This window comes from Syngnathus acus, chromosome 9 (genome assembly GCF_901709675.1).
Source record: "Syngnathus acus chromosome 9, fSynAcu1.2, whole genome shotgun sequence".
In the NCBI taxonomy this organism is placed as follows: Eukaryota; Metazoa; Chordata; class Actinopteri; order Syngnathiformes; family Syngnathidae; genus Syngnathus; species Syngnathus acus.
This window is the reverse complement of record NC_051094.1, coordinates 10,426,047-10,442,004: the sequence shown is the minus strand read 5'-3', so window position 1 is coordinate 10,442,004 and position 15,958 is coordinate 10,426,047. Positions and strand designations below refer to the sequence as shown.

The 15,958-nt window shown below is 44.2% G+C and overlaps 1 protein-coding gene across 2 annotated transcripts; it reads left to right on the top strand.

Annotated features, from left to right (window-relative positions):
* The first annotated feature begins 312 nt into the window (after positions 1–312).
* On the top strand, positions 313–14,820 carry mn1b (meningioma 1b). Of its 2 annotated transcripts, XM_037258469.1 has the most exons (3): positions 313–4,666; positions 12,006–12,111; positions 13,458–13,570. In XM_037258469.1, the coding sequence occupies exons 1-2, from the start codon at positions 1,162–1,164 to the stop codon at positions 12,107–12,109; spliced, it is 3,609 nt and encodes a 1,202-aa protein (XP_037114364.1). In that variant the 5' UTR covers positions 313–1,161; the 3' UTR covers positions 12,110–12,111; positions 13,458–13,570. The 2 variants fall into 2 exon arrangements, with proteins under 2 accessions (XP_037114364.1, XP_037114363.1); XM_037258468.1 differs by lacking the exon at positions 12,006–12,111 and having other exon boundaries at positions 13,458–14,820.
* Positions 14,821–15,958: the final 1,138 nt, after the last annotated feature.

Here is a 15,958-nt window from a genome sequence, read left to right as displayed (position 1 = left end):
CATAAGCCAATTTCTCCTCAAATTGCACCACTGCATTTCACTCAGACCCCTCTTTTGAAAGTCCTATATATTTGATGGTGTCACATTAAAAGATAAATCAAATTGTGGCAATAAATAGCAATTTGATATGCTCAGACAAAGACAATTTGTGAAAGTCATTGCGAATATTGATTTACACATAGGTTTACAAACGTCATCTGCTGTGGAAGACCACCTTAAAAGCGTTTGTACCGCCCCCAAGCCGTCTTCAGGTCTTCTGATTGGCTGGGGTGTCATGCATGCAAGTGCTGCTGGAAATGCAAAACTTGTTGCTGGCTCTTGCGGACGCGTTGATCCCGCACACAGCCAAAAGCGGCTAAGCCGAGTGTGTGTGTTCCAGTCAATGTGCTTCCAGCGCGCGCACACTTCATCAGTATCGGAGGGTCGCGCACGTTTTGAAGAGGAGCAAGGAGCCAAAAGGTGCATCGCTTCATCGCAGAGCGAACCTCCATCGGCGGAGTCGAGGATGCTGTCACACCGCACCGTGCTTGTGGAGTGCGGGTAGTGCACGTCTCGCAGCCCCGGGACCAGAACCGGAACCGGGAACACGTCGCTCCGGTGCTTTGGCAGGAGTTAGTGCACTTTACAGCAAGCCGGACGACTTTCTTTGCGCCTGCACTGCAATTAGTGACATTCTAATGGACAATATCTTTTTTTAATTTTTTTTTTATTGAAGCTACAAAGACAGTTTTAACAATACGGCCGAAATGGGACTTTTTTAACTATGCCATTATGGGACTTTATACAAAAGGAGCTGTGGGTACTTTAACACCTGATTGGATTAAGGAATAATAGGGCAGAATTTTTAATTTCTCAAATTTACTCATTATTATTTTTTTGTGTGCGCTTCTCTCAATTTGGTACAGACATGTCTTTGTGCCATCACTACGCCGTACAAATACGCGCACGAAACTTTGGTGTATCATTAGAGAGCCGGGCGGCGAGGTAAATACAATTATTATAAATGCATTTTTAAAGAAGTAAAAATAGAACTTTTTTGATTCGTTCAGACTTTTAAAGCTCACTGAATTGTAGTTTGCATTGCTGTTGGGAACAGACTGCTTAACAGTCTGCCCAATAAATTGCAATCTCACGATCATGTGGGATTAATGTTAGAGTATTATGTTTGGGCTGGAAAAGTTTGGTTCTCAGAATAATAGCAGACACCCCGGCCAGTCAGAGAGACAGAAAAACCAACCGAGACTGAACATGGGCTCCCATTATAAAAGCACCAGTTTTCACACTGGAGGTCCACCTGGAGCTGTGGAGCCCAGCATGGGCCCCATGAGTGACCCGCAGATGCTGGGACTTAACATGAACATGAACGGAGAACAGTATGGAGGTTTTCACTCCCGGAGTCACTCCGACATGCATGCGAGCGGTGGACTTCAGCAGCAGCAAGGACCCATGCATGGATTTTTTAACAACCAGCAACCTCATCAAGGACATCCTCACGGCCATCAACCTCACCCCCACCAACATCACCCTCACTTCAGTGGGAATTTTGGAGGCCCGGAGCCAGGGTCATCGTGCCTGCATGGTGCCAGGCTAATGGGCTACAATAACAATGCCATGGGACCGCAGCAGGGCTTTGGAGAGGGATTTGATCCTCTTGCTGAGGGACAGGCAGGGGATGGCTTCCCACAGCAGCAACAGCAGCAGCAGCGGCCTGGTAACATGCCTGATTTCCAACATCACGGTCCTCCCAGTGGCAGCCATGCTGTTCCTGCTCCCTGCCTTCCCCTAGACCAGTCACCTAACAGGGCAGCCTCTTTCCACGGTCTGCCTTCATCCTCCTCATCCTCTTCCGATTCTCACAGCCTTGAGAACAGACGGATGCCCAACCAGGGAGCTGTGGAGGGATTAGATTATAACTTCCCCAGTGATCCCCCGTCTGGACATTTTGACGTACCTGTATTTTCACCGACTGAGTCAGAGTCGCAGTTGCCCCATTTCGGCCCCGGACGGCCAGTACCCGGTGGGAATTTTCCAGGAAACCCTGGCATCCCTCGGGCGCCGGGCATGCAGGGCATCTCCAAGGGACATCAACCTCCACCTCCCCAGCAGCCTCAACATGGAATCTTTTTTGAGCGATTTGGAAATGGCCGGAAGGTGCCCGTGGGAATGGACCCGGGGGTCAATGCGAGACATCCTCTCATGCAACAGCAACAACAGGCTGGCTTGATAGCTAGACAGAACTCCTGTCCCCCTGGCCTCCCCCGACCCCCTCAGGCCGAGTCTGGCACCGGTAACCCGAACATTCTGGACGGAGGGGTCATGATGAGTGGCCAACACAATCAGTTTGAGTATCCCATTCACAGACTGGAAAATAGGGGTCTGCATCCCTATGGGGACCCCATGTTTAATATGCAACAGCAAGCTCCCCTTCCCTCCCAACAGCCCCCAAATCAGAGACTACAACACTTTGACGCTCCTTATATCAACATGGCGAAAAGACCTAGATTTGACTTTCCAAACGCGCATGGGGGTGAAGGATGGTGTGGTGGCATGGAAAATCACCTCTCTCCCTCTTCCTACCCAGGGCTGCCAGGTGAGTTCACCCCACCTGTGAATGAAGGTTTCCCACCGGGTCCGTTGCAACACACGGGGCCTGAGCAGCAGTCTTTACAGCAGCGACAGAATGCAGCCATGATGATCAAACAGATGGCTTCCCGCAACCAGCAGCAGAGAATGAGGCAGCCCAGTCTGCAGCAACTCGGTCACCACGGTGACGTGCCGCCTGGCCCACTGGGTCATGGAGGCCCGGTGGGGGGCATGCCTCAGCCCAACTTTGACAGGGAAAATGGAGGTCGAATGGCCAGTGTTGATGGGCAAAATCCGCACGTAAACCAGGAGAACTCCTGGTTTCAAGGGTCCCACCCTCCTGGAGAGATGATGTCACGACGTATGGGAGGAGCAGGCAATGACTCAGGGCCCCATGACATGGGTCTCCAGCAGAATGGGCCTGGCATGATGTTTAGGCCAGGTATGGCCATGCAGGAACCCATGAGAATACCCGGAGATGGACATGTGCAGGCTCTCCATTCTCCGGGCTTGCACTCGCAGTTCAGCGGCAACATGGCCAACCTCTCCCAAATGCAGTCTCCGGGAGCAGGAACAGGACATCCGAATGCACCACCAGCAGAGAGGCGACCGCCTGAATTCCCTGCACCTCCGATGGGAGCGCAACCACCGTTCCCCTATGGAGGGGCAAATCGTCAGGGGCCAGCTCACAACGTTCCCCAGGGGGTGAACACCTCACCAGGGAGCTACCCTCCTCAGTCTGAGTTCCCCCCAGGCCAGCGGTCGTCTGTTAGCAAGCTTGGTGCTCTGTCCCTTGGGAATTTCAACAAAACCAGCGCTAAAGACAGTGTCTTTGGCCAGAGCTGCCTGGCGGCCCTTTCGACGGCGTGCCAGAACATGATCGCAAGCCTAGGGGCTCCCAACCTCAACGTAACATTCAACAAGAAAAACCAAAATGAGGGCAAGCGAAAACTGAGTCAGACAGAGCAGGACATTAATAGCAGCACATCTAACGGGACTGGCAGTGCTGCGCCTGAATATTTTCAGAGCGGCACTTCTCAGAACAACCAGCTGCCTGGCACTGGGAATAGCAACGCTAAGCCTGCAAGTCAAAACCAGACGGTGCAGGGGGAAGCCAGTGCCCTCTCCCCAAATTACAACATGGACGCTACCCCGTGCAGTGAGGGGAAGGCGACAACAGGGAGTGGGAGAGGGAGAGGGAGGAGAAAAAGAGACAGTGGACATGTGAGCCCTGGAATTTTTTTTTCCTCTGAAAATGGAAACCCTGTTGTGAGTCCAGGCCAGCAAACCCCTGCAGCTGGTGTTGGGGAGAGGGGTGGGGGCACGCCTCATGAGAAACACCTGCATTCACCCTCTTGGGGGAAAGGAGGTGACCTAATGTTGGGGGACCAGGCCGACCTGATGTCTTCTCTGGACAGCGGCATTCAAAGTGTCGCCAAGTCTGACAGCAGCTCGCCCCGTGTGGACTTTCCTGATGATGTCAGCGCCCACTTTGGCAATGAGGAAGAGGTGTCCTCTAGCTCAGATGCGGCAGGCTCCTCGGTCAATAAGTCCCATCGCAGCCCGATGATCGGGGGCTCGCCTAAAATGCAAGTAAACGGACAGAAGACCTTAGGCATAGGCATCACCAATCATACTACCTCGACAGCGGACAGCTATGGACTGAGTGCTGGTGGAGCCACGGGCGGAAGTGGGGTGAGCCATCCAGGTACGCCAGGGGTGGAGCAGGTACGCACCCCATCCAGCACCTCTGGCCAGGACGAAATCCACCCTCTGGAGATCCTGCAGGCCCAGATCCAGCTGCAAAGGCAGCAGTTCAGCATCTCGGAAGACCAGCCCCTGGCCATGAAAAACGGCAAAAAGAACGGCGATTGTCCCGCTCACAACGGAGACAACGAGCTGGCAAGCTGCAGCCCCGATGCTGGGAAGGGTTCAATGGGCACTATTGACCTTGACACACTAATGGCAGAGCAGCACGCCACCTGGTACGTGCCCAGTGACAAGGCCATGATGGACGGGTCCGAAGATGACAAGTCCATGGGACTCTGGGAAAAAAACAAGAGCCAAAACAACAACAAAGAAGGTAAGACATTTTTTTTAATTCAACTATTTTTGTCTTGCATTTAATGAGTAAACGCCATTGAATAATTTCAATGATCTAAACTGCAGCACATGATGCAAAATATGTGCATTGTGGTGACTGAGCACAAGACGCATTTGGTTAGTTTTAAAAACCCGATGTAGATTTTAAATCTTTTGCCAGTCTCAAAATCTCACTCCCGATGAGAGGAAAAATAATCAGTTATTGCCATTGCCAAAATATATAACAACACGTGAGAGCAATCTAAAAAGCCTTTTGACAACACAAAGACTTTTACCTTTCTCTCCCTACGGTGTATTTTTTTTTATAGACTGCCTCATTGCAGTGACACTTGAAAAGAACACCTCAAGAAAAGTAAACATTTCCCGTGGTTCTTTATCTCAGTTTTCAGGGTGAACAACTGCATTGAGAAGATTAATAGCTTTTAGAGGATGTGCGTCTCCGCAGTGGTGTTTCCCTTGCCTTGTTTCGTGTTTGTTTATGTTATTACAATGGGATAATACAGAGCTGCTAAAATGAAATTGGCTTTAAATTGGATGGACAGAATTTCCAGAATTAATAGTCTAATTAGTTTAAATGTTCAGATGTTTATGTCCCCCGCAGATATCATCTAATTTTAATTTTATTTAGGTTTTTGTAATTTTAATATTAAACATAGCGGTGCTGTTTAGTACCAGTTGCAAAAAATTATATTACCATAATAACCTACAAATATTATATTGTTTTTATTCTGTTGCAAATTTTCGTTTTGCTTTCCTTCTTATTCTGTAAAACGAGTATTGGAAATACAGCCATCCAAAGCTTTGTTTCACAATATACAATTTCAGTACTCACTTAAATTTAGTCAAAAAGGAAAGAAATATTAATTTTTGCAATAAATTATTTCAGGTTATAATGATAAAGTTTAATGCGTTTTTTATACATACTTAAGCTACAACTAGTTATATTACCCTGCTTTATCCTATACCCCAATAACAAAGTATATATTTTTTTATAATAAACATACTGTTCATATTATGTACTATTAATAATAATTGTTTATACTGTATAAAATCGTTTTTACAATTATTCCCAGAATGAAATTATTTCTTCATGTTTGTCATAGACATTTGCTAGAATTATTTCCATTGAATTCCCTCATATAATTGCTTTAAGGTTATATAATATGATTTATAAAACGTGATTTTTGGTTAAGTGTTTCCCCCTCCCTTTAAAAGCAAACGATTTACATGTCATTGTCATCTGACAACATTAAAAATGCTATTGACCACCATTAACTGTAACCATTGACAGGCTTTTGGATGCTATTTTTTTGTAATAATAATGGGAATGTATAGTCATATAATTGTATTAGCTACTATCTAGCGTGTCTCCAGCGCGTCTTTGTTCTGTTCACTGCAGGCGTAGAGAGAGGTGGGGGCGCACAGCGAGCTGTGTCTGGATTCGGGGGGTATATAGTACATTGTTTATGTGAGACTGGATGTCGGCTGGTAACACTAACGCAATAACTTGTAACCAGAGGCCTAATATCGCTTCAAGTCAACAGGAAAATTATATTTGCCCTTGATTATCATACACGCCTCTTCTGTTATTTGTTTTGCTTGGAACTAGTTGTCTAGCACTCAACTTAATGAACAGCGACTCTAGCCTTTTAATTCCCCTGATTTATTGATGTGGTCTTAAGAGGTGCGCAAGCCTTGCTAATTTATGCAAACCTCCGTGAAAATAACTTGATGCAAGGCATATATTATAGTATACATAATATTCTTTTGTTTTTTTTGATATACTGATGGATTTGCCTTTGACAGAGAGACCCAGCGCTATTTGTCAGGCTGGCTTCCTCACCCTGTTGCATGCGCACACAAATCAGGAGAAGAAGAATAGCCTTTCTCCTCTCCTCCTCTCTCCTCTTTTCTTCCTCCCTGCACGGACAAGAGGCATGCAGCTCGGGAGCGATCGATAGCTAGTTAGCACAAATCACGGCTCCTGACAGTTTTTCATTTGAGTGCTTCAGACAGCAAAGATGAAAAAAAAAAAGATGCTGGCGGTACATTTGGGAGGGAATGGGCGATTTGAAGATTGAATCTGATGCTTGGGCTTACATTGAAAGGAGCAATATAACATAATCATTTAAGATAAGTTTGCGCGTGTCGCAGTTCCTTAAGAGGTTACCGTCCCACAGGCTTTTGTCACTACAAAAACTATCCACCTCAACCAGTTGGTCGGGTTTTAAGTTTCTCCTGTACTGAGTGAACAAGTCGACCATTAACTGAATCTGGCTTTGTCAAGAACGAATTATGCTCATTAGCGTGTATAAAATATGGCTCTTTTTCTATACTATAATTGTTTTTTTCTTTTTACTTGAGTAAAATATACTTAATTCCCCCCAGCAGTTTGAACTTATTTTTCTTAGGTTCCTTCATTGTAATATAATACTAAATGATAATTTGTGGAATTAAACAAGCAAATTATGTTCACATTAAATTATGTTTAGGAGGACTTTAACAGCTCTAATTCTAATTCCTGAGTTTTTTTTACTTCTTTAAAACAGCACTCGCAAGTAGTTGTTTACAGCTATGAAGGGGAGCAATACATCTAATAAACTATTTGTAATGCTTACATTAAAAAAAAAAAACAACAGAAGTTAAAAGTGTTGTTTTCTCTGGTGCATCACGACTGACACTGCCCGTGTTTAAGAGTAATGTGTGCTGCATTCGTGATCCACTCTGCAGGTCTTTTTTAGTTTGCCTCCTCTTTTTTTTGACTGCTTGCGTAGTACGCTGCTGTTGAGCTCACTTTCATAATTTAGAATTAAATGTAAGTCCCCAAAACGTCTTCCTCGCATGATGTCAGTTCTGTCTACGTACAGTATGTTAGCACTTGAGTAATGTGTGCAGTTTTGATAACAAGCAACCAGAAGTGGGATGGAGGAAGTGAACGAGCTATTTTTGTTTTTCCTTTCTCGCTTGTTTCACTTTTCACTTCTTTTTTTTTTCCTCTTCAAGACATTTTAAAATACTTCACAGCTGACCTTATTGAACAGTTCTGCTCTTCACTCAGGGTAGTAAGTTTTTTAAAGCGCTCAGATTATGATCAAATCTCTGTCATGCTGACTTTGACAGATTTGACAAAGAAAGATCTTGCATGTTACAATACCACTAGAATCTGCTTTAATCCACACACACAAAAAGTTGTATTGATATTTCACCAACAATCCTATGAGACTCTCTGCTTTTGACATTTCAGTACAACATCACCTCAACAAACTGGGCCAGTAATTTGTATTTCCTGTTTTGAAACAGGAAAAAAAAATAATAACGTGATTGGCACTTGCTTGCATGTGGGGGAAAAACAGCTCGGGGCAGTGCTATGTGCTTTACCTGTCATTACACAGTCTTTCATATTGACTTTTTCAACAACACATGCTGCAAAGCCTCACGCACACTTCTCTCTCCTGGAGTTGCGATAATCATTATGATAATCATAGCAATTAGCTTTGCTGGTATTGTTTCCAAAAGACATAATTCATCTGCAGGCAACTCCTGCAATTTGACCCGGTTATTGACAAGTTCATTAGGAGCAGAATTGCTTGTGGTTTTTTTGCAGCGAATTTCAGCACTAAGTACATTTAAGCAACTGTGGCCCTGTTGTGAAGAAAAAGGCAAACAATTGTTAGTTTGATGAGTTTAGTTGGACTTGTGTCGTGAGACTCGACTATTAGATGAGAGGTATGCAAGATCTTCTTTTTTTTTTTGGGAGTTTGCACGCGAGTATTGTGCGTTGTGCTCGTGTGCGTGCCTGCGTGTGCGTATACGGGTTTGCAGATAGTGCAACTTGATCGTGTAGATGTGTCAGCTGCAGACATAAAGTTTGATTTATTTAGACTGTGTCAGACTTACAACTCCAACCCATCGACCCAGCAGCCCTCTTCTTCTTTAACCTGGTGGAATGTGTTAACATTATTCTAATACATTTTACTACATCGCCCCACCCAAAAAATGAGTTTCTTGATTTATATATAGTGCATGATTTGGAAAAATGCATATGCCACCTATGAAGTGTTTTGAACAGTGTTTCATTTTATATATGCACCTGTTTTTTTCTATTCCGTCACACTTGAAGACAGCCCATTAAAAGTTGAAGAGAGGCATCAGGGTATTTGCTTGTTGGGTTAAAAAAAAAAAAAAAAAGCAGCAGCTTATCCAGCATGGATTTCTTTTCCAGAGGAAAGGTGTTTTGGATGAGCAAAAAATGTTTCAGAGTGTGGTAAATGTTGAGATCAGTGAGTGGGATGAGTTGCAAAAATTAAAAAGTTAAATATCAGTGATTGCCAATGTACGTGACACCCATCCAAATGCGACTCGTTGACTGCTCGCCAGACAACTCTGGCAGTAAAAAAACAAAAAAAAACGGAAAAAGAAGCAATTTAGTACAAAACCACAGATAGGTGTTGGGTTTATATGTCTGCTTGTAAAAAGGTGTGTATGTGTTCTCATCTCTCTTGAGGTGTCAGTGTTGTCACACTGACAGCAGTTATGTCATTTGCCATACAGCTTGTTGTCAGGCATCTTTAATTTGTATTGAGGAATTGACAAAATGACTTCTGACACCTGAGCTTTTGCTCCTCGGAGACAAAAATGAAAGCTGATTGAGAGAAAGAGAAACGAGAGATAGCGGCGGAGATAAAAAGCGTCTCGCTCTTTCTAGGGAAAGTGAAGTGTTAGTTTACATTCGTGATGATATACAATAAAACATGCATTGCATTCTTGCATCATATGTTGGATTTCTGCGTCACTTTTTGAATATTTGGGGCTGTTGCTATCTTTAAATAGTAGGGTTTTATTATCTGAGGGGGGGGAGTGAAAACTTTGGAAAAAAATGCTTTTCCGCAATGTGCATAGACAAAATAGAGACAGAGAAGTAGATCAATATGTCACCGGCTTGGATGACACACCGGACAGGTCATAGACATGCTTGTGAGTTATGAAGGGCCCACTAAATCACTTCCCATGTTCTGCTTTGTGTCTGCTTTCCTAAGCGCTTCTTGTGGCCGAAGAGGTGAGTGTGTGTATTTGTGCGTGTGAGTTTGTGTGTCTATGATGAGAGAAGGTTACAAACGCTGAGGGCAAAGCCTGCCTGGACAGGCTTCTCTCTTTCTTTCTTTCTTTTTTTCCCGCTCGCTTAAAGTTGCAGGCCGGAGAACAGAAAGGAAATTCAAACCAAAATAACCTCTCTGCCCTTGTTGGAGCAATGCGCTGCCCACCCCCTTCTCTTCTAGTCTTTGCGGAGATCCTCCCTCTTCTGAGGCAAAGGTCATAGTTTGGGAGTCGGGTTGAGTTTTGGGGGTTGGAAAGGAGTCTCACAAGGCTTGAGGTACCTTTTGAGATGTTCATTTTGTACTCTTACTTTGGGGTAGGTTTAACTGAATGTGAAAAGTAGGATTCTATGGTTCTGACATGACAGTGGCAAAAGCATTTTTTTTTCCACGACTTTTTTTCTTCTATGGATAGTGACGGATTCTTTGTGCTGACAAAGACAGAATTCTCACACCAGGCCATCCATGGCTCTAGTTGTTATGCTAAAGGAATCTGACCTGATGTCACACAGTGTCATAGGAGCGGAGGCCTTTGGGTGTTTTTGTCAGCGAGCGGAGCGGTCTGATTGGACCGCATGGCGTTCAGAGAAGATAGGGTCGCGCCCCCGGGAGCGTGAGGTCAAAGGTGAAGTGTCGTCATGGAAGTAGAGCTCAGGATAGAAAGGACAGAGCCATGCCGCTTGAGATTCTGGAGCCTGGGAAATCAAATTGACGGCCGTGAGGAACTAGTGCCCCCCCAAAAAAGCCTTGTAAAATGTTTAACTCTCTTGCGCACACTTTGTCTCCTCTTGCCATCTTTTTGTTATTTCAAAATGACAATCCATTGCATCTGTTTAGTTTATTGGTCGTCATAATACATATATTAACTTCAAAGACTGCTGCAGTTATTTTTAAATGTAAGCAAACATTCAGCGCAAAAACAAGGGGAGAATTATTGTCTGCTCCGATTGTGTAGTGACATGGAAAGCTGCGTCAGGCCGTCGGATCCCAGACACACTCATGTCATGTACACACACCCTAATATGTGTGTGTGGGTGGGTGTGCGTGCGTGCGTGTGTGAGACAGAGAAGGAGAGAGCGAGAGAGAGAGAGAGAGAGAGAGAGAGAGCATCCTCACAAGGCACTAAATAACTGTCACACTTGAAGTGAAAGCGATAAAAATAAATCACATTGAATTTGGTTATTGTTTAGCACACTGCTATGGTAAACTTGTCTCCCTGGGATGAGTTTAAAGACAATTTAGGTGTGTTTCCCTCCTCAGGCTTAACATTCTCCTTTTCTCATTGCTCCTTGATGCTGAACTGTAGTTCCCCGCGGATTAATAGGCTATTCTTGATATTACCGTGAAAATGAAATCTGTGTAGGTTAGTCGGTGAGCAGCCATAACAACTTCGATTTTATTGGAAGGTTAGATTTTCCTATGTGCAAAATGTCACAGTGATTTGGGAATTGGACTTGTGTAACGTAGAATTTCACACCAGCGTTTCCCGTTTTGAACAAGTACACTGCCATGGATAATGCTTTCACTTTAAGCGTGGCGTTTTGTTTTTCCTCCATGAAAAACCCCACAACTTTTATCACCATTTAAAAATGTCACATCATATTTTTTGTGTGCGTCCATTCATAAATCAATTTTCCATACATCTTTCCCTGGTTCAGGCTCGCTGGGAATCGTATTTGTCTTGTTTTTTTAAGGTGAAATGTGAATTTTAACGTGCGTGCATGTATGCACGTGTGTGTGTGGAACAGCAGCTAAAGGCTGACGTGGGTATGGCAGCAGCGGCAGCGGTTGGCGTGTTGTTGTGCGTTTGGCCGAACGTGTTGTCAGTTTGCTGTGTGTCAGCAGTGAGCCAGGGGAACGCTTGGCTGCCTATTCAGGCCGGTGCGGACCCCGCTGTGCCCAGCTAGCATGAGCTGCCGGCGGCTGCTGGAGGGCGCTGAGACGAGGGAGTGAGAGTGGGTGGAGGGAGGCAATATGCGTGGGGGCGAGGGGGGGGTTCTTTGGCATGCTGAGGTGTATAACCGGACCCTCTGGCAAATGTTAGGTCTCGTCAGTCGCACCTCTGACGCCGCTCTCAATCCGCATTTCTCCCTCACCGCGTCCGCCCTCTTAACATCTTGCTACCTTGGGTGAGAGAATCTTTACAAAATCCTTGCAGAGTCAAATGAAACAACAGGAGGCTTGGCTGCCTGACCTTTTACCAAATCCTCCACTTTTCCATTCCAGTGGTCACAGTCCAGACAGGCTGGGGGGCAAGCCTGTGTGCCCGCCTCCCTCGGTCGTCCTTGCTGCATGGTCAGGCTACGGTTCTGGAAGGATGTGGAGCATGACGATAGTAAACAAAAGCCCCTACCCACCAAGAGCTTCTCTTCACATTGGCTGAAGAATACCAAAATCAGTTGCTACCTAAGTAGTTATTGTTGTATTTTACTTAAAATGTGGAACTGCATACACTACTGTTTTTAAAATCTTATCATCTCAGAATGAAAAGGAAAAAAACAAAGACCACAATAATCATCGTTTTCCTTTGTGTACGCTCTCCCTTTCCTCTTGGTGTTGAATTTATTAGTCACGCTGTGTCCCACTGCTGTGATACTACTTTTTTTACAGCCAGCATCGTTATGACTGACTATCCCACAGTAGAAGTGAAGACAGATTAAGCTTTCGTCTTCCAAAGTGTGCGCTATGAGCTGAACTGCACTGTCGTGTTGGTGGGGTGCAGCTTGTGGGCTATCTCGGCCCGTGTGACGCATATTACTCTGCTTGTCAGGGCTGCGTTCTCACTGCTTCTAACACTCGACTTGTCCCCGAGTGTCGTCTTTTTGCACAACACTGATCTGTTTCAACCATCCACATGGTGCTGAAGCAGAGGTTAGCGTGTGTGTGTGCGTGCGCATACTTGTGCGTGTGTTTGTGCAAAGGAGATGGGAGAGTAATCAGACTGGATGTCTTCACACACTTCCTCTGTGCTTTTGGCTCAAAGGAAAAATCCAAAGCACGTAGTCCCTCCATTACCTCGGTCCAAGTTGCGATGTGTCCCTCCTCCCTCGGAGCTTTTCTTCCTCCCTGCCCCATAGTCAACAGCATATTGGCAGATGATATATCGTTTAGAAAGCACTTCCTGTCCTCGTCAATCTTCCCCTTGACTAAGTTTTTCATTACACGACTCCGAGTGATTTTTCTCCATATGTGCAGCGTGCACCGCAGGCGTCAGCATTAACTCTCTGGCACAGCAGATTTTTTAATATGATGTATAATCAACCTGTGTATGGATTTTCCGGCAAGCTTGACGCAGCCGTTTACTATGAGCCTCCACACGTCTGTGACACGAGGTCGATACGGCGGCACGGTCATTATACCAATAAATTGGGTCAAGCAAGGTTAAAGGCCAGGTTTGTCAGCGCCCTTTGACCCCAGGATCAGGGATAAGCGCAGATTTGCACGTGAGAGCAAATGTAGGTGTGTTCCATTTTGTGTGTCAGACCGGAGAAAGAGTGTTTACATTAACAAGGTGGCGGAACACGGTTAAATTAATATCGCAGTGCAGATTTCGAGTGGGATGTGTAAATGACACCGGTTTAATTAAAATTGTATTTAAATGGTTCGTCCGTCAGTTGCTAAATGTAGCTCATTTTGCACATTTGTAATTAACCTTTTCCTTTCTCTGCTCGCCTGCAGAATCTGAGCTGTCCCAGAGTAAAGCTGGAGTCGGGACCCCAGGGGCCAGTGGAGGAGGAGGCGGCGGCGGGGGAGGGGGAGGAGGAGGAGGAGGAGGAGGGAACCACCTTCAGTGCCTGTCTGTCCACTGCACAGATGAGCTGGGGGACAGTAAGGGCAGAGGAGGGCCCGTTTCTTCTTGGCGCTCTCTCCACTCTGATATTTCCAACCGATTTGGGACATTTGTGGCAGCACTGACTTGAATAACAAAGCTGTCCCACCACAAAGGAAGAGAACAAACTAAGATCAGAGACAAATGACAATGAATGATGAGGATCAAATGTGGAAAGTGCAGGCATCACTTGCCTGTTCAGGGAGAGAATGACTTTCACATACAAATGCAAAAACATACACGCACACATAAGCAGACATGCATACAAATATCATTTTATTGTCAAACATGCAGTCACTCACTCAGACACCGCTGGACATCACAGCGTGGGCTCGACATCGACGCCCCATCTGGAAAACCTCAATCCTACATGTATATTTTTTTCTTGGCCTTTTTTTCTGTGGGGGAGGGAGGGGGGTTGTTTTGTTTTAAAGAAAAGTATAAACTTGTCAATGATTATGACATAGCAAAAGCAGATATATTCAGTTGCCACTGGCTGTAATTGTGTAGCGGTGTTGACACGTGATGTAATTGGCAGGCTGAGGGTTTTTTTATGATGTTAGTAGATATGGCCTTTCTGCTCACTCACTTACACGTAGAGCTCTAATGTAAATATATATGAACCCGTTGTAAGCAACTGTTACCCAAAAACTTTCATCAGACGGTCCTATCTTGATTATTTTTGTCCAGAAGTGGAATTTATACAGAAGCATAACTGAAGATGGATGAATATGCATGAATGTATGTTTTTTTTGAGGGGGGGGGGGATTTGTTGTGTTTTGCCTCCATGTCCAAGCAACTTTGTATCGCTATCATTGCTGCTGTTCATTTATGTTGTAAGAAACTTCTCTCATATTCATGAGCTCAACCTTGTATACAATTCAGCCAATGGGAACTGAAATGGAGGCATTTGCATTGTTTTAATAAGGGAATTGAAAAAAATGGCTATTGGTATTGCACATGTATAATAAGATTTAAAAAAAAAAATGCTGTGTGTTGGGCAATCTTGTAATCTTTAAATAAAGCTTCTGTTTGAATTTCTGAAACAATAGATGGAGGACTGTGACAGCAATTTATGAACTGATTTTTTTGTTTACTTTTTAAAAGATAAGTAAAGTGCAGTCGTCTGTTTTCCTGCATATTGTATATATCTGTATATGTTTTATTGAGTAACTAAATAACAATAAATATGACGTTAAAGGTGGAACTTTATCCGTTTGTGTCTTTTTTTCCTTCAGAAAAACAACATGCAGTACAGTGGATAAAAATGTTACTTTCACATATCCTATGTTTACCTTGAGCATCATGATCCAATGCAAAATGTCTGCAGCACATCCTAAATGACAGCTATGACAAGGAAGTTGTGAACTGAAGCACACCAAGTGACAGCATGCAGGTTCTGGTAAAATATAGAAATGAGAAGTGGCAAATAAGCGATGCTGTGCAATGTGTATCTTCTTAATGGATTAAGACTCTAAGATGATTAATTCTGTGCACACTCGTTCGCAACGCTCATCCCATTTCATCCTCACATCTTTAATGACAGTCCTGCTCAGTTCATGCAACTTCTTATAATTTGAAATTTAAAAAAGGAAACCAAAAAAAGACAATTGCCATCAGAGAAATAGACTCCTAGATTCCATAATTAGCGACCAAAAATATTCAAATTGGTATTTTAAGTAGCTTCAGGAGAGCCTGGGGTCCTTTGTGGAGTTGACTTATTCTCCAATAGGATAGTTTCAGGTTTGCTAATGAGCTGATCAGTTGGATCAGGTGTGTTGCAGCACAGAGACATGGAAAGGATGTGGCTCTCGGAGGAAGAGGGTTCTTCCCTACCTGTGCTGGAGGCTGATTTTTAATTTTACGATTTAATCGAAACATTTAAAAGTTACATTGGAGTCTGTAGTTCTTTTCCAGATACGCTTCATTGTTACAAACGGTACACGGAATAATGATCTGTCCCATTTCTGGTATGTCAAGTCAAGTCAAGTCAAGTCAAGTCAAGTCAAGTTTATTTGTATAGCTCTAAATCACAAGCAGTCTCAAAGGGCTTCACATAGACAAACAAATTGACAATTATTCTCAAAGCATCCCCTGATCTTAAGCTCCCAAAAGGGCAAGGAAAAACTAAAAAAAAAACTACCAGGGGAAAAATGAGAAACCTTGAGATGGGACCACAGCATGGAAGCCAAGCACAGAAGGGGAGGTAAGAAATTGCATCTTTTGTCACTTTTTTTCTCTGTTTGATCATGTTTACAGCCTGCTTCTGTGTTCAGACTTAATGTGCAAATTCAGATGTTACTCCTGTTAAATTGTAAAAAATTCAGGTCTCAATTCTAATCTGTTATGC